The following is a 19,739-nucleotide window of genomic DNA, read 5'->3' on the forward strand; positions in this document are numbered from 1 at the left end:
ACTCTTTGATTTATAACAAGCTCCATTATTTATCTTTCAAAATTACAATAGATTAGAAGGAGAAGCTGTTATAGTTGCCATCAGTTAGTAGGATGGTTAACAACCTAAGTACGTGATAAGACGGAAAAGTAATCAAAAGAGGTCAAAATAAATGAAAATGCCCACCACTCTGAGGCAATGTGGTATAGGAGGAAACACTCCACAGGCTTCCTTACATCCTGAGGCTACTACCATATAGTAGCATAATTTGATTTTAATAATGATCAACCAATAACAACTTTAAAGCATCTATATACTTTGTGCCAGAGACTGCACTAAGTGCTAGAAGATCTAAGTACAAAGAATTTTGTCATCTTTCAGTCTTATGAAAGACAAGGCTAAAGTCACACAACAATCTGTCAACAATTAATAAGCATTTATTATGAGTTATTATGTACTGGAGCTCAGTACTAAGCACAGGAACACAAATAGACTCAGAAAAACAGTCTCTGCCCTTAAGTACCTTACCTTCTAATGAGGAAAGACAACACATAAAGAGAAAAATGGAGAATGTAAAAGGAGCATTGTAGAGAAATTCCTCTGGAGATAAATCTACAGTGCAGCCTGGGGTGGAGATGAAGATGTTTCTGGCCTAGGCCTCTCCTTAAGGCCTCCTCCTTAGATTGGAGGTTCTTGCTGTTCTTTCAGTTGTGTCCTACTCTTTATAACCCCATTTGGGGTTTTCTTGACAGACACTGGGGTGGTTTGCCATTTCCTTCTCCAGATCATTTTACAGATGAAGAAACTGAGGCAAACAAGGTTAAGTGATTTTCCCAGGGTCACACAGCTAATATGTGTCTGAGGCTGGATTTGAATTCAGGAAGATGAGTCTTCCTCCCTCCAGACTCAGCGCTCTATCCACTGTGCCACTTGGCTGCCCAGCATTGGAGGTTCTAAGAATAACCAGTCAGAAGGTGAGATCTCAGGAGTGGAGAGTTCCTTCCAAAGTGAGAAGTAGTCTGGGCTGGAGTGAGTTTCTAGGGTGAAAGATTTCTATGCCGTGATAGAGAAGTTCAGTTTGGAGTGGGTTAGTGTGCTTGGGCCACTTTGACAGCAACAAAAGTCACATGTGTCACACTAAAATAGCCAACCGTTGTTTTATTTTTCACTAGGACATTCTTCTTGTGTTGAATCAATGAAGGGTAGAAGTAGGAGAAGATGTCACTGGAACATCCTCCAGCATTCCTGTGGCCCTGGACCGGTGGCTGGCTGAATGTCAGTCAATAGAATCAGGCTATTCACAGCCAATAAAGATGTCAGCTCAGCTAGCAGATGACATTAATGTCCCCCATAATTATTCTTTTCAATTCCTGCAAATGGCCCTGGGTATCCTTATAATAGAAAGGGCCCGAGAGAAATAGCTTTAAGGAAGTAGGGTCAGATTAACTCCTCAGAGAGTAGTGCATGGCCCATGAAGGACTTTCAGAGGAGGAGGGGGAGGGAGAAATCTCTCAAAGTCAGGCCACAATGCAGGACTCTCAGTATATCAATATATGCTTCTTTATTACATAAAATGTAAAACACTTTGATAATAATTTACTCATCTGCATGCAAGAATGTCTGTGTGTTGAGGTAAAGATCTGTGTCTTCTAGGGCCTAGAGCAGGGGTGAGGAACCTGTGGCCTCCAGGCCACATGTGGCCCTCTAGGTCCTCAAGTACAGCTCTTTGAGTGAATCCAAACTTCACAGAACAAATCCCCTTAATAAGAGGGTTTGTTCTGTAAAACTTGGACTCAAAAGGTCACACCCAAGGATCTAGAAGGCCACATGTGGCCTTGAGGCCACAGGTTCCCCAGCCCAAGGCCCTAGACCCAGTTTTCTTAGCTTTGCTAATAGACTTCTTAATGAATGTGTTGATACTATCAATAATAAACTATAGTTTATGGTACTGAGTATGCAAGACTAAAAACGAATTCATTCCTGGTCTCAAGGAACTTTAAAGTCTACTTGAATATAAGTGGGTATAACCATGTCCACAGACAAGAAAATACCATACTATACTACATATACTACTTTACATTAATTATATTGTATTGTATTGTATTATATTATTATAATATACTATGTTATATTATGCTATATTATATTAAATTTTAGGTTATATTATTTATGTTATATTGTATATAAGGTTTTACAAAAGAATGTCTAGAAAGAAGGATCACTAAGAAACTGGAAGGACTGGGAAAGGCCTTCTGTAGGCTGTGGCACCTGAGCTGGGCTTTAAAGGAAGTTAGGGATTCTAAGTGGTAAAGGGAATGTGTTCCAGATGTAGGGGACCACCTGTGCAAACACACCAAAGCACAAGATGGAATGCTAGGAAAGAACAGCTGGCAGGCATTTTGACTGTGAACAAAGAGTGCATTAAAAGGAGTAATATGAAAGAAGACTGAAAAGGCAGGTTGGAGTCAGATTGTGAAGGGCTTTCAATGCCAAGCTGAGGATTTGGGAGGTTATAGCAGAGGTAACAGGGAGCCACTGAAGGTTTCTGAATAGAGGAGTGGCATGGTTACATTGGTTTGGTAGCTTTGTGGAGGATGAATTGGAGATGGAAGAGACTGGATACAGGGAGGAAAATTAGGAGGTAATTTAATTACTCCATTGGTGATACTGTCGTTTGCTCAAACACTGTGGACTTTCTCTTTTGGAATTGCCTCCATAACCTATCACCCATTCTTTTTAACATTCTCAGAGTGTCACATCAGATGAGGGGCTTGATCATTGGTATAAAGCCACCTTCAGTCAAGTCTAATGAATGTGGTTAGTGACAAAGCCAAGCAACACCATGCAGGGCTCAAGGTCAAAGGCGTGGTTATAAAGTGATGGAATTTTTTCTTTGTCTCACCTCCGGTCTTAAGGAAATTCCCAAAGGGGCCTTCGAAACAACTTGTCCTTAGCAACAGTACAATCTATCACCCCAATGACGTGCATCGTCTCTGGAAATTATAAACTCCTTGAGGTCAAGTTCTGTGTCATATTTGCCTTTGCAGACCTGGTTTCCTTTGCAAAGTGCCTTTGCACACAGCAGGTGCTTAATAAATGTTTGTTGAATTTAATTGAATCTTTCTGTTTGGCATTGCAAACTTGTTCCTTTCTAATTTTCTAACCTTCTCACCTTATTCTCCTTCCTCAACTCTAAGAGTCAGATGTCCCACCTGAAAAGTTTCCTGAATATAATATACCACATCCCATTTCTGTGCCTAGCACTGGTTGTTCCCTATGCTTGGAATACTCCACCCTCTCACCTAAGCCAGATTTCCTTCAAATCTCAGCCCAGATCCTCAGCCTTCATTCAGTAGGAGGCCTTTGCCTGTCTTCTGATACTAGTGTGTTTTCCCCTTTTCAGATTATCTTTACCTACTGTGTATAAATCTTGGAAGTGCCGAATTATTGATAAATTATCTCTCCCACGAGAACATAAGCTCCTCCAAGGCAAGGGCTGTTTTTGTATTTCTTTGTATCTCCAGTGCAGGTGGCCCAGTGGATAGAGTGCCAGGCCTGGAGTCAAGAAGACTCATCTTCCTGAGTTCAAATCTGACCTCAGATACTTACTATCTGGGTGACCCTGGGCAAGTCATTTAACACTGTTTGCCTCACTTTCCTCATCTGTAAATGAGAAGGAAATGGTAAACCACTCCAGCATTTTTAACAAGAAAATCCCAAATGGGATCACAAAGAGTAGGACACAACTGAACAATAATGAAAACAGTGTGTCATCCCCAGCCTCTCACAAAGCAGCTTATTGCTGGTTCAAAGCAATCCAATTTATCAATCAATAAATATTTACTAAGAGCTTACAATGTGCCAGTTACAAAATTCCAAAAGAGGCACAGTCCCTGCCCACGAGGTGCTTATAATCAAATGGGGGAGAAACCATGCAAACAAATATACATAAAGTAAGCTATTTAGAGGATAAATAGGAAATAATTAACAGAGGGAAGGCACTAAAATTAAGAAGGGTCAGAAAACGCTCCCTTTAGAAGGCTGGGTTAAGTTGAGACTTGAAGGAAGCCAGGGAGGTCAGTAGTCAGAGCTAAGTGACCTTAAGGGAACACTGTAGCATAGTAGATAGAGAGCTTGCCTGAGTCGGAAAAGCCTGGGTTCAGGAGGACCTGAGTTCAAATCTAACCTCAGATGCTTACCAGCTGTGTTATCCTGAGCAAGTCACTTAACTTTTGCCTTAGTTTCCTTTTCTGTAAAACGGAAATACTAACAGCACCTACCTGCCAGGGTTATTGTGAGGATCAAATGAGATAATTGAAAAGCACTTAACATGGTGCTCAGTACATAGTAGACACTATATAAATGTTAGCTGTCATTGTCATCTATGCCTTTACCCAGGTCACTAAGAAAAATGTTAAACAGCATTGGCCCAAGAACAGATGCCTGAAGCAATTCAATGAAAATCTCCAGCCAAAATGGCATACAAGTATTAAAGACTACTCTTGGAGTCTTGCTATTCAACTACTTACAAATTCACCTGATTGAACCATCTTATCTCCCCATCCTATCAACTAGAAGAATAAGAAATACTTTATTGATTGCTGTTCTTGACTGTATCTACAGGCTCACCCAATATACTCTTTCTCTGTGATTGGAAATTTCGACCCATAGTTTTATAAACTGAATGAGGTCCTGCTCTTTCAAAAGAGTTTTGTCTAACCACCTAGGAAAAGCCAAGCAGATGAAGAATGTTTGTTGCCCTGACTGTTCTGAAATAGTTGGATCATAAATGCATAGAGCTCATACATCAGCATATTTATCTTGGATGGACACTAGAAATGAACAGTAGGAAGCAACTAGCATAGAACAGGATGACAACAGGCTTGATTGCCTTTGGAAAGATAAACAGTTCTTTCAATTCCCCTAAGCTTCTCCTTGAAATAAAGGCCCATCTCTTAAATATCAAAATTGTTTGGATTCAAATCATGGAACACTATAGTTTTTGAAGAACTAAAATGGAGGATCACTTAAAGGATAATGGAAAAATTGCATGGTCAATATAATTAATCTGCAATACATTTTTAAAAAAAGATTTATTCAGTGTAAATAGTATAAAAAGTTTCATCAGATAACTGTATGATTGTGAAAAGAATGAGCTAGTATTGTGGGATAACTGGTGGGAAAGTTTATTGTTAGGGATCTTACATATTCCATTCATATTCTTACAATGTCAAAAGAACCAGTTGGATGGTCCCCTGTGATGAACTTAATTGAAGATGCACATTGGATGAACAAACTTTTATGGGTCATTATCTGCATCACTGGAGCGAACACATATTGATGAGAGCAAGATCTGTTGGAGTATTGGAGTGTAAAAAAGGTGGGCTAAGTCCCTACAGACACAGCAATACTGCCCTTAATCTTCAGGGTATATCTTACATCAGATAGCAAGATGGCTATCAGAAAACCATTGCTTTCTTCAGACTTTAACACTCATTTTTTTTTGAGAGAGGGAGAGAAAGAGAGAGACAGAGAGAGAGAGACAGAGAGAGACTTTAGCTTGCATAATGTGGGCATGTAGACTCTTCAGTTAGAGCTCAGAACCTCAAAACCTCAGAGTTGGAAGGAATGGCAGAGGTCATCTGGTTCAACCTATAGAAAAAATCTCCTCTATAATGTAGCTGGCAAGTAATCATTCAGCTTCCACTCAGATACCTTCAGCAGTGGGGAAATTATAAACTCTCAAAAAAGGATCATCTTTTCTTGCTCTAGGGATATACTTCAGACACTCTACTTCTACCCAGGAGCAGGTTTAGAAAAAAAAGATTCCAACAAAGCCAGAATATGCATATCTATTGCTTTTCCTGTGGCAGCCAAATTCCTCCAACCCAGGAAGCAGGCTATCTTTGGCAAGAGGGGTTGTCACTAAGGCAGCAAAAAGAGAAATTCCTAGAATTCTGGGTGAAATGGAGACAAATTCATAGATGTTAATGGTTCCAATTTTTCTCCCTTCTTAATTATTGTGGTTTTCAAGTATGTGAAGTTGAAGTGGGATTAGAATTGTTCTATTTGACCTCAGAAGGAAGATCCAGGATCAACGGCTCCAAGTTGCATATTTAAGGGGGAAAAAAGCTCAACAGTACAAGCTTTCCAAAAATCAAATGGGATGTGTTGAAAGCTAGGTAGTACATTCTTACTGGAGAACTACAAGTTAGATAATCAATAATCTAGGATGGTATGGGAGAGATTTCTGTTGACTAAAGGACAGCCAGGTTCTTCCAGCTCTGATATTCTGTTTTAAGTCTATATCCTTTGCAGTTTTCTTTATGGCATATGCTTGGGGTAGTAGTTAGATTGCTTAAGAATATAATAGAAGAGTTTATAGATATATAGATCTCATTAACAATGCCTTGTATAAGTAGAATTCACATCAAGATTTTACATTATTGCAGGTTTTGAATATAACAACAAATTGACAGTGATGCGGGGGGGCTGAGGTTGCCCTCTCTCACTAAGGAGGTCCAATATTTGGGCTTATGTTCAGAATGCATTTAGGCTTGGGGAAGCCTGATTTCTAAAAAGACAAGTCAGGCTCACTTTCCCTTTGTCTTTGGTTCTTTATACCACAATCCTGGGGTCCATAAGGAAAATAACTCAAAGTTTAGTTTAGATTTAAATCTAGGGTCTTCCCAGAAGGCATTAGAAAAGTACTAAATGTTCATTGTAGATCTGGGATAGGACAATTATTTATTTCCTACATACAAAAGGAATGCTTAAAATACAAATGACTTATTGCTGTGCGTTGACAAAAACAGAAAAATGTAACATCTGTTATCTTCTCCCAGGCAGTACAGTGCATAGAATCTCTGAAGTCAGGAAGACTCATCTTCCTGGGTTCATATCTGGCCGCAGACACTTACTAGCTGTGTGACCCCAGGTAAGTCTGTTTGCCTCAGTTTCCTCATCTGTAAAATGAGCTGGAGAAGGAAATGACAAACCACTTCTGTTTCTTTGCCAAGAAAATCCCAAATGGGCTCACAAAGAGTTGGACACAACTGAAATGAATGAACAACAATAAGAGGTTGATGCCAAAAACATTAAAACATGAACCAATTAGTGGGATTGCTAAACAGCCATTTCACCTTTGTCTAGAATCTTTATCGTATGAACAGCTCCCCTCAGGTTCCTGTCTTCTGGCAAGCCTTGGCATGAGAAACTCATCCTGTGGTTGATGGTCATCATCAATGTGGTTGTTGTAGCTTCAGGGAGCACCTGTGTATTATTGCTGCCAGCACAGACTGAGAGATCCAGGAGCTCCTGACCCTTTGAACTCATGACATTGCCTCAAAAGTTGGAAATGTTCATCTCAGGATCACTGTTTATCACCTATGCTCAGAGAAAGAAATATCAGACAAAACAGGTACACCCTTAAGATAAAGGCTCAGATTTGCCTGTAAAGTGCACGTACACGATGCCATGTGCACGTGGCTACCAAAAGGACTGGGGGGAGAGGAGGATTCTCCTCATGGGAAGTTCAAGAGTGGTAGATTACCCAGATGATATATATATAAAAAGAGAGGGTGTCAGAAGATTGAATCACTGATTTTAAGGTTTAGTTGGTGGGATATTCTTCTTGGCTCTGCTAATAGCCAATCATGTCCAAAACATCACTGATTTGGGGGAAGAGGGGTGACACATGGGGACCAAGAGGCCAATAATGAGATTCTTCATCCCAAATTTTAAGTCTTTCAGCTCTGAGCACATAAATTCTTGTACGTGGCCAGCAGGGGACTCAGTGTATGTTTCACGAGATGGCCCCCACAGGCCCATCCCCATGCATGCTCCGTGGAATGGTTCCTGTTAATATAAATAATTGCTGGTGCATTGGCTACCCAACATCCATAAAACATCATCAATGAATTAGCCATTCAATAATGTTTTGGCCTTTGTTGACACAGCTGGCTTATGTCTAAGTTATTAATTTTATGCCCATCCAGCTTGAAAACACTCAGAATAACCATTTAGAGAAGATTGCAGCAATTTTACTTGACTAATTCCAAGTTCAGTGGTAAAAAACAGGATCTTCCTGATTTCTTCTTGCGGGAAACCTGAGTCCTGTATCTGGGAAGCTTAGGATAAATGTAACCCCCTCCCTTTCCTAGTCTGGTCCTGTTTCATTTCTCAGGAATGTTACCAGTCTAAAAGAAGGAGGCCTTTGTAGCTATTTCCTTCTAGTTTTAAGCATGCCCCCTTTATATCTCTCCCATTGTATTGTTCCCACTCCTTATCTTCCCACACCCACCAAAGGTAAATTAAAGAAAGGGCATCTTATTCAGGGGTGGAATTGTCAACCAAAAGAGGTCAAGAGCAACTGGAGAAACATGCCTTCTCCTTTTCCTTCACTGTTTTCTAGAGGATGTTTTCATAGCTGCTCAGTTTCAATTCACTGGCAGGAGCAGGAGTGTGTGCCGAGTAGAAAGCTATGACTAGGTGAATAATTTGGAAAAGTGAATTGCCCTTAATTCAACATATCAGTTAAAGGGCAACTGTGTGTGCAGAGTACAGTCCTCTCATTAGAGATGGCAGCCCATAGAAATGATAGATACCACAATATAAGTGATAGATTGAGTGTGGTTCACCCAGAGCAACCTGTGATTAAATCTAAGGTCATCTCATTAGAGCCGAAAGGTGAAAATTCAAACAAGACACTGAACTCAAAACCTAAGTGTTCACTAGTATGTGAGGTCATATGAACATAGGTCACAGATTTAATGCTGGAAGTGACCATGGAGACCACTGAGTCCAATCCCTTCAGTGTTACAGATGAAGAAATTGAGGTGGAGAAATATTAAGTAACTTACCTGGGGTATACAGTTAGGTCATTAATGGGGAACGTGGGATATAAATGTCTTCCCTCTTTGATTCCCTTGATATCTTTCCTTAATAAACTTCCCATACTTCCAAGTTCTCCTTTACACACTCAGCTGACATTGATCGTTCTACTTCCTTACTGTCCTAGGGGAAACCCCAAGTGGAATGACTTTCCCTAACAATAAGGAGGAAGAGGCAGATGAACCCTTACTACTGTCCAGTGTTGACTGATGGTGTTGGCTTTACAGTGGTCCAACAAGCAAATGTCAGAAAGGTCAGGGCAAAGTTTGGCCTGGCATATTGCTAAAGCTTTTCATTTTATGAAATATTTGTGACAGGAAATTGGCTTGGACATTCCTGTAGCCAGCATGGCCTATGGACACTGTGTCCTTTCCTTCCCAGAACTTGTAAATGCAGTTAGTTGTTTGAAGGAAGACCCAAATACCTCATTCCTTTACATCTAAAGGGAGCCGATGGAGGAATGCAAACTTTGATTTGGAGCTGGCCCTTTGGTGAAGGATTACCATATGCCTGCCACACAAGGAAATTCCACCATGCCCACCAGAATTTATGCAGCAGGGTGAGCTATGAATAGAAAGTTTGTATACAGCTATGAATATGGATAAAATATGTCACCCATGGTCCAGGGAAGAGTAAGTAAAATCAAAAACATGTTTTAAATCACATAATGTTTTCAAAAACATGTTTAAAAGAAAATAAACATTGATTGTGTGTGTGTGTGTGTGTGTGTGTGTGTGTGTGTGTGTGTGTTTCATTTACCATTCGAGGTACCTTTGAATGAGGGGTTAACAATTTTCCTCTCTAGATCATTTGCTTTCCTTTGTGAAGATGAGAACAGCACATGATCCAGTGTAGGAAAGACCAGGGTCTCCAGAGTACATGGTAAAGTTTTTGCAGAAATGCTTTACATCCTTCATTGCCCCAGTATTCATTCAGTATTTTAGAAAAGCATGGGCTGGAATATTTGAGTAGGTCCAGGAAAAGTTTCTTTGGCTGTGAGGATTGATGCTTAATTTATTCCTATCGGTATTTGTTTATTCCTTAGCCTCAGAAAGATTCTTCTGACTTGTACGTACCCTTCTTCTACCTTTTCCCTCAAATAGATCGCTTTGTATTGCTTGGGCTATGTCTGTGTGATGCCAAAGGCACAGATGAAAGCAGAAAATCCAGCCAATTATTTCATTGTTGTAGACAGGCCATCCCTAAGCAAAATTATGAAGTAGGTGAAGTTTGCCTTTGCTTTCACACTATTTTAGTCATATTCTCTCTATTTTGGCAAGCCTCCCTTCTCCTTCCACCAGCACCCAATGTGTTTGTACTGCTCTTAAAACAGGCCAGTGGGATACTACAGATGTTCTATCTCCCATCGCTCAGAGAATATTACTCCCTAGCCCAATCTCCCATGTTCTTGAAAACCTGCAACTTTCTAAGTGATACCAGGTAATACATTTTTGAATTAATGTCTTACCCCTTCCGGGTAACACATTTCCATCTTTTTTTTTAAGATTTTGTTTAGCATTTTATTTTTCCCCAGTTACATGTAAAAACAATTTTTAAAACTTGTTTTTAAAACTTTGAGTTGCAAATTCTCTCCCTTCCTCCCTCCCCACCCCCACCCCCATTGAGAAGGCAAGCAATTACTTACAAGTTACAGATATGTGTAGTCATACGAAACATATTCATAATAGTCATGTTATGAAAGAAAACATAGATAAGAAAAAAACTAAAGAAAAATACGTTTAAAAAAGTAAGCTTTAATCTGTATTCAGACTCCAACAGTTCTTTCTCTGGGATGGATAGCATTTTTCATCATAAGTCCTTCAGAGTTGTCTTGGATCATTGCATTGCTGAGAATAGTTAAGTCATTCATAGCCGATCATCTTACAATGTTACTGTGTACAAGTACATTTCACTTTGCATCAGCTCAAGCAAGTCTTTCCAGGTTTTTCTGAGAGCATCCTGCTCATCATTTCTACATGGTACAATAGTACTCCATCGTAATTACATACCACAACTTGCTCAGCCACTCCCTGATTGATGGACATCCCCTCAACTTCTATTTCATTACCTCCAGAAAAGAGCTGCTATAAATATTTTTATACATATAGGTCCTTTTCCTTTTTGTTTTTTTCTCTCTTTAGGATACAGGCCTAGTAGTGGTATTGCTAGGTCAGAGGGTATGCATTGTTTTATAGCCCTTTGGGCATAGTTCCAAATTGCTCTATAGAATGGTTGAATCAGTTCACAACTCCACCAACAGTGCATTAAAGTCTCATTTTTCCCACATTCCCTCCAACATTTGTTATTTACTTTTCTGTCCTATTAGACAATCTAACAGGTATGAGGTAGTATCTCAGAATTGTTTTAATTTGCATTTCTCCAATCAATAGTGAATTAGAGTATTTTTTCATATGGCTATAGATAGCTTTGATTATTTCATCTGAAAACTGATCATATATTTTGATCATTTATCAATTGGGGAATAGCTTTTATTTTTATAAATTTGACTCAGTTCTTTATATATTTGAGAAATGAGCTCTTTATCAGAGAAACTTGCTTCAATTTTTTTTTCCACAATTCCTATTGCTAACTGTATTTCCTTCCATCCTATTCCCTGTCCCCCTCCATTCATTCTATTCTCTCTCTCCTTTCACCCTGTCCCTCCTTAAAAATGTTCTGCTTTTAACTACCCCTCCCTCAATCTGCCCTCCCTTCTGTCACCTCCACTCCTTCCCCCCCACCCCCAGCCCTTCTCTTATCTCCTTCCCCCCTACTTTCCTGTAGAGTAAGAGATTTCTATACCCAAATGAGTGTGTATGTTATTCCCTCTTTGAGTCCATTCTGATGAAAGTAAGGTTCACTCACTCTCCCTCACCTTCCCCCCTTTCCCTCCACTACAAAAGCTTTTTCTTGCCTCTTTTAAACATGTTTCCATCTTAACAGGGGATTCCTAGAGGAATTAATTCAAAATGTCTACTGGGTTATCTACTTTGTGCAAGGCACTATACTAGTCATTTAGAGAGACAAAAAAGAAGATGATTGTAAGCTCCTTGAGGTCAGGGATTGTCTTTTGTCTCCTTTTGTATTCCCAGAACTCAGCATAATGCCTAGCACATAGCAGACACTTGATACATGTTTATCTAATGATTAATTGAATTCCTGACTTTAGGGACCTTTGTGGTCTAGCAGGAAAGAAAAAAAAAGTTGTATATAAAGTAACTATGGTGTCTGGGGTGTGGTAGTACACTCCTATAATGCCAACTAGTGAGGAAGCTGAGAATGATGGATCTCTTAAGCATGTGAGTTCTGAGATGAAGTGAGGAAAGCCAATTGGGTATTTGCACTAAATCTGCCATCAGTATGGTAAAGGTAGGAGAGCAACAGGTTTCCAAATGGGGGATGCTGAAATTATCCAGATGATCAGTATTGAGGACCAGAGCCAGAACAGAAGCCACGACAATAGAAAAGAAGGTACAGCTTGTAGGAGAAGGCAGAAGGAGTAACACCAAGCTCCAGTGGTTAGAATTTCGGGAGAGAGGTTTACTCCAGTGGGCCTCTTAGCACCCCTCAAATAGTTTAGCAGGTTTTTATATATTCTTTTGGGGTTGCAAACCACATTCATATGCTCTATCATCTCAGTTGATTCTCACCATAACTCAGTGAGATAGGCAGCAAAAGATGATTATCCACTTCTGATGAGCACACTGAGACTCAAAGAGAGGGAATCATAGATCTCCTAATTAGTAAGTGACAGGGCTCTGACCTAAGCCCATATCTTCTAAATCGAAGTCTGGTATTCTTTCCATTATACCATGCTTCCTAATTATATTAGGCAGATGGCCACTTATCGTTCTCATGCTTAGTGCTTACTCTCTTTAAGTGGAAAGATTCAGAGGATTAAATCAAAATCCACAAACATATAACTGAATATCAAGGAAAGGGAAGGAAAAAAGTACACACACACACACACAGATACACACACACACACACACACATATATATATATATATCATGTGAATATATTTGTATATGTATATGTGTGAGATACATACATATATATGAGATACCCATACATACCCATATGAAATACCTCTGTGTGTGTGTGTGTGTGTGTGTGTGTGTGTGTAAGAGATATTCAGGAAAGGAACAGATGCCTTCAGTCAATCAACAAATATTTATTAAGTGCCTACTACATTCCAGGCACCATGTGAAATACCAGGTTTAGAAAAATAGGCAAAATATAGTCCCTGCCCTCAAAGAGCTTATAATCTAATGTATAGTTGAAACAGTGAAGTCTGTTCCTTTCCTGATAATGGTCTAGAAGGTGACACTAATGCCTCATAGCTTGCAGTAGACAGTCATTGTTACTCCCGTTCCCTTTCATCATAGTTGCACACAGTTTGTTCATCATGGGCTTTTGTATAGATAGGACACTTTCAACTATGATCTTTCCTCCATTTAATTGATTTCAGATTACCTCTGGAGGGAGTGGTGTGCTGGTAAATGTTCAATAACTGGGTCTCTGGAAAAAAACAGAATTTTACACATAGCCCACTTCTAAGTGTAACCTGCATTATTAACATTTTCTAAATTATTTTCTTAAGACTAGACAATCAAAAAACAAGTACTGATTTATAGTATTTGTCAATTTCAGAGATTTAAATGTTCACACTGAAAATTTATCAGTTGACTCTCAGGAGCTGGTTCAAGATGGCTCTAGAACATCTCTGTCTGGAGGGTAGAGAATTTTTCCATTTATTTTAATTTTTATGGTGTCTAGTACAGTGCCTTGATTGTGTTAATGATGAAAATGAAGAAGCTGCTTGAGACTTAATGTCCTGGAGTTCTAGGCCAAGTTCCCAACAGGACAGTCCCATTTATGTTCAGCATTAAAACAAAAATGAAACTCTTACAGTTCATTCATTAGTTAACAAAAAAGAGATTTACTTTGCCATAGCAAAAAAGGGCATATTCAACATGGATGGGCATTGAAGATGCTTCGAGTTGATTCAGCTGAGTAAAACTCCTGTTGCCTAAACTACCCTCATTTCTTACTGGCCAAGCAGCCATTGGAGCTACTTACGGATGCTTTGTCCTCAGGAGACTAGAAAGTAATTTCAGTCACTGGGGTCTTTAGTTCCCTGATGATGGTCTAAATATCGTTTAAGGAAAAACCTGGCTTAACTTGCACAGAGGAAATGGTTAGGCTATTGCTTCTACCACATGTGCCCGGGGAAAGTTATTCCTCTTGGAAGCAAAAATGCCCCAGTATTTAATAGGAAGAAATTTCCATCTCACAGTCTCATACTTCAGCAGTTGGCCTAACTCTAGACAAAATGTTTCTCTTAATCATATCAAATCTATCTTTCCTTGACATCTGTCTATGACTACTAACTACTGTAATGAAGCCTTCTTAAACTATTGGTGAAATATTATTCCTCCAATGATGTGATATTTTTGGAATCTACACATGCGATAATATTTCTTATCCCTGACACTAATACGGTATTCAAGGAAATGCATCAAAAATATGTTCATGTTATGAAGTGACTTCCCAATGTTTAAAAAAGCATCAGAGGAGGATATTTTGATAGTACTTAGTAGCCACTGAAAGTAGGTTTTTCTTTTGCCTCTCATTCAGATCTCCTTTTCTATAAATAGGTTTGGTATACAAATTCCAATGAAGGGAATGGTCCTTGAGACAAGAGTTGGAGTCAAAAGTTGACTTTAATTATGGCGTGCTGTTGAACAACTTTTATGATTTCTTCAAAACTCTCAGGGAAAAAAACATGAAAGGCTTGTATTCCCCAAAGATATTTAGGGACTCCTTGGCAAAATAATCTCCAGAGGTTCAATGTTTTGAATATTTAATTTAGGTAAGATTTCTGTGAGTTCTATTTATAACAGAGAGGAAAACCGTGTCATCTAGTGATTTATAAGTAAATTTCAATTCTCAGTTCTTCTGTTGTTTCACCGGAGGGAAAATGTCTTGAGCGCCACCCAAATTTAATGTAGAACACTTATTTTCACAGACGTGCCATTGAAGATTGTAAGAAAAAGCACATTTTATGGTGCAGTGGAAAAAATACTCTAGATTTGGAATCAGAGAACCTGGATTTGAATCCCTGTTCTGCCAATTATTCCCTGTGTGACACTGGGAAAATAACTTAGCCTTTCTGGGCCTCAGTTTTCTCATCTATTAAATGATGGGATCGGATTAGTTGGCCACTAAATTCTCTCTTAGCCTTAGGTTTTTGATCAATCCTATAATCCTGGCTCTGCCATCTACCATCTGTGTGACCCTGACCAGGTCATTTAACATTCCTGAACCTCAATTTCTTCATCTGTAAAATGGTAAGGATGGACCAGAGAACCTCTAAGGTCCTTTCCTGCTCCAACTCTATGGTTCTATGATCCTATATAGACTTGCCCACACACATCAGTCTTGCTGAATGTTGTTTCCTCTCGATTGAAACGGTGTGGCTAGATCTAGGAACAATTATTTTTAGCTATTAAAAAACATGATCAAAAACTTAAGGACAAGACATGTATTCTCCAGGTGCTCAGCATGCATAGGACCTTGCCAATTTTCAATGGCACACAGATTTTTCTTTTGCCTGTAGCTAGATGTTAGTTATTCACATAACACCCAAGACTTTAGAAGCCAAGAATGCGTTCGATCTGTTCAAAGCATCGACAGTTGAGTGTGATTTGCTATTCTTTTGCTCCTCCAACAGTGGTCCTGCAGCTAGGTGATTCACCTTAGCAAACACATCCAAGAGACATCCCGGTGGAACTCACTCCAGCCTCATCTCTGCTCTTACAATGCAAACACATCGATGGGACTCCAGAGGGTGCTATGACAATGGATTAACTCATTAGTTCAGTAGGAATGCCTCTTTCCACAGACAGGGCTGTGGGTGTTTCTGTGGCTTCCTTGATCTCCTGGTTTCCTTCTCCCCACCTTCCTGGAAATAGTCCAGGTTGTTGGCCCTTCACTCTCAGCATGGGCCGCTTTGGAATTTGGAATGGGTGTAAAGATTAAGCCAGTGTACATAATGGAAGTGGCTGGCCAAACATTTCCCCTACCTTCAGCTACACCTTTTTTGACAAGATCTTTTGTTCTGGGACTAGGAGCTCTCTTGGCCTTACCTGTTTCTGAATTTATTGCTTTACTTTGCTATCTTCCGATAACAGTTATTTAATTCCTCCCTCCAATCTCTCTATTTAGAGTCATTGGTATTTGATAAGCTTTTCTCTGTCAATAGAGAATATGGAACATTTGACATTTTAGGTACTTTCTTCCATCAGAAAAGAGTGTCAGCTTTTTGCCTTGGAACTGATTGGTGCCTGCACAGGATTCATGCTTAATAAAGAGGAATTTGATTAGCTGACTGAGTACAAGATGGGTACTCCCATTGTGTCAGCCTATCTAACGGTGTTATTGTTGAGCTGTTTTTCAGTTGTGTCTAACTCTGTGACCCCATTGGAAGTTTTCTTGGCAGATACTGACATGGCTTGCCATTTCCTTTTTCAGCTCATTTTACAGATGAGGAAACTGAGGCAAACAGAGTTAAGCGACCTGACCAGGGTCACACAGCTAGTAAGTGTCTGAGACCAGATTTGAATTCAGGAAGATAAGTCTTTCTGATTCCAGGTCTGGCACTCTGTCCACTGTGTCACTTAGCTGCCCCCTTATCTAATGGTATTCCTTCCTTTATTTCCCTATTCTACCATATGAAAGAAGTCCTGAGAAAAGAGTTCCTTATTATTGAGATTTTCATAGATCCAGATGGCAATTGTTCCTGAGCAATAAAAATATATTGGATTATATTGGATTATATTGCACATAGCTGGATTTCTAAAAATGGTAGTGGCAATGAGCTTCACATAATTTTTCATACTCTAGGTTAAGAGGTCTGGATTTACTTCCTTTTCTCAACATTTGATTTTTCTTTTCTTTTCTACATTAGAAAGTTATGTCCCTTTGAACCTCCATACCTTTTCAAATACCCATAAGAAAGAATATTCTTTTGCTTACTGTGGCACATCTAAATTAGGAAAAGGGCTCAATATCTTGATTGTTCTTGTAGAATTTTTTTCCCCTCTCCAAAACATTAAGACCCTAGAAGAAATAAGTTGAGGCTGAGAGTCAGAAGTCATGGGTTTGAGATCCAAGTCTGCCATTGACTCATCATGTGGCATTGAACTTAACACTCTGGGTCTTAGTTTATTTCCATGTGTAAAATAGAGAGGTTGGCCTCCTTGATTTACAATTGAACTTTGGAAGAGTATTTAGGTATCTGAGTGTTTCGATACTGACCCTAAAAAGGTACACTGCTTGCAAATTTGAAGCACGATGGTCTTCGAAGCAGCTTTTGAAAAGGGGTGTTAGAGTACTCAGGTTTATCAACCAGCTCTGCTCTAATCTGTGTGACTGTTGTCAAGTCACTTACATTCTCCCGGGCCTTAGTTTACTCACTTGTGAAATGAAGGGCTGGGAATAGAGGACCTCTAAGGTTCTCTCTAGCACTAAACCTAAGACCTAACTATCATCCTGAAAGAAGTGAAAGATATCCAATTAAATGGACTTGAATCTGGGTTAGCTCTGAAATCTGATCAAAGTACAATGCCTTCCCTCAATGAAATCAAGTCTCTCTCTCTCTGTCTCCCTCTGTCTGTCTGTCTCTCTCCATGTACACACATACAAACACATACATATACACACATACATATATGTATATACATACACGTGCATATATACACATACACATACATACACATGTGTGCATATATATACATGCATACCTATATATACCTATACATACCAATACGTCTACATACACACATACATACATGCATATATACACACATACACATATACACAAATATACATACATATATATGTATACACATATGCATTATATGTGTGTATATGTATATAGGACTGGAACTGTGGTTTCATTTAATTCATTCTTATAAGGAAGTCCCAGGTGAGCAAACTCCCTCTACTAATTCAAATTAGCAAGTAACTTACTGTCTTAGAAGGTGGCCTAGAATTCGGAGAGATTACATATGGATAAAGCAATGGGCCCAGAGTCAGGAAAACCTGAGTTCAAATTTGACCTCAGACACTTAGGGACTAGGTGACCCTGCACAAGTCACTTAACCTATGTCTGCCCCAGTTTCTTCATCTGTAGAATGAGAAGAACGGTAACACCTGCCTCCCAGGATTGTTGTGAGGATCAATTGAAATAGTAATCATAGTGAGCACTATATAAATGTTAGGAAAAAAATACACACACATGCACCCCATGTATATAAATAAATACATGCACCTATGTGTATAGAGAGAGGTATGTATAGATATGTGTATATATATACATATACATGCACACACATGTACCCCATGTATATAAATACATGCACATATGTGTATATAGAGAGGTATGTATAGGTATGGGTATATACATACATGTACATGCACATACATGTACCCCATGTATATAAAGAAATACATGCACATGTGTGTATATAGAGTTATGTATAGATATGTGTATACACATACATGTACATGCACACACATGTACCCCATGTATACAAATAAATACTTGCACATATGTGTATATAGAGAGGGATGTATAGATATGTGTACCTACATACATATACATGCGCACACATGCACCCCATGTATATAGATAAATGCATGCACATACATGTAAATATAGAGGTACATATAGATATGTGTATACATACATACACATGCGCACATGTGAGTGTGTTTGCCTTAAGACACTTATGGGCCATGTGACTCAGAGGTCGAGTCACTTAACTTCTGTCTCTCTCAGTTTCTTCAACTGCCAAATGGGAATAATGGTAACAGAGTACTTCCCAAGGTTGTCGTGAGGATCAAATTAGATATGACGCAAAGTACGGTGACCAGCACACAGCAAGCACTTTAACAATGCTTATTTCCCCCTCCCCCTTTCTCCAGCTGTCCCCACTCCCATTCTATCTGAACGATCAATACGGATGTTGTACGAGACACTGCATGTGACTTCCCTTCTGCATTTGGCCTCTAGCTTCGCGTAACCTTGCAGCTTATCGACAACATTAGGTGTCAATCAGAAGACCCTATGTCAGTGAGATAGCATTTAAAGCATTTCAAATGGTGATGTAAATGACGCGTGGACATTGTGTGTATCCTACAAATATTCGCACCACATATTCTACACATGGATAAGCTCGTGAAAATGGGAAAGCATCAGGTCATTTTCACGGCTGGGTCAGGGGGTCTTGCTAGAGCACTAACATTAAAAAGGATGACGTGAGTATTTTACTTCAGGTTAGATTCAAAACTGTATTTATGGTGGAAAAAAAGTATTCTTTTTTGATATGCTATTTTTTGTCACTTTGCTCTGAGAAAATGGAACTTTAAAAATAAATAATGATATTTATAACATTTATACAGCACTTTAAGGTTTGCAGAGGACTTTACAAGTATCTCATTCACTCCACATGACAACCTCGGGAGGTAGATGCTTTTATTATTCCTATTTTACAGCATAGGAAACTGAGGCAGACAGCGGTTAAGTGACATGTCCAGGGTCACATAGCTATTATCTGAGGCCAGTTTTGAACTCAGGTCTCCTGAAATCCAGACCCATCCGGTGCACCACCTCGATGCCACATAAGGAAGGCAAAGCACTAGTTTTAAAAACACATTTTGTATAGGTACTGGTATCTCCAGTTCATTTAAGTGACTTTCCCGATGCATATAGGATTTTTCCTGTCAGTTCCCAGTGGGGACCTGACCTGTGAGCATAATGAAAGAGGTTGTTTTTATGGGATTTCTCTCAAGGAAGAAA

The 19,739-nt window shown here is 39.3% G+C and overlaps 1 protein-coding gene across 1 annotated transcript in view; it reads left to right on the top strand.

Annotated features, from left to right (window-relative positions):
• The window catches only part of MOXD1 (monooxygenase DBH like 1), a 177,426-nt gene extending 176,026 nt beyond the window's left edge, over positions 1-1,400 (top strand). Inside the window, exon 14 of the mRNA XM_036768249.1 lies at positions 1,181-1,400. Coding sequence (XP_036624144.1) covers positions 1,181-1,400 — 220 coding nt within the window. The remainder of the gene's footprint in view (positions 1-1,180) is intronic.
• Positions 1,401-19,739: the final 18,339 nt, after the last annotated feature.

The sequence above is a fragment of the Trichosurus vulpecula genome, chromosome 7, assembly GCF_011100635.1.
Source record: "Trichosurus vulpecula isolate mTriVul1 chromosome 7, mTriVul1.pri, whole genome shotgun sequence".
In the NCBI taxonomy this organism is placed as follows: Eukaryota; Metazoa; Chordata; class Mammalia; order Diprotodontia; family Phalangeridae; genus Trichosurus; species Trichosurus vulpecula.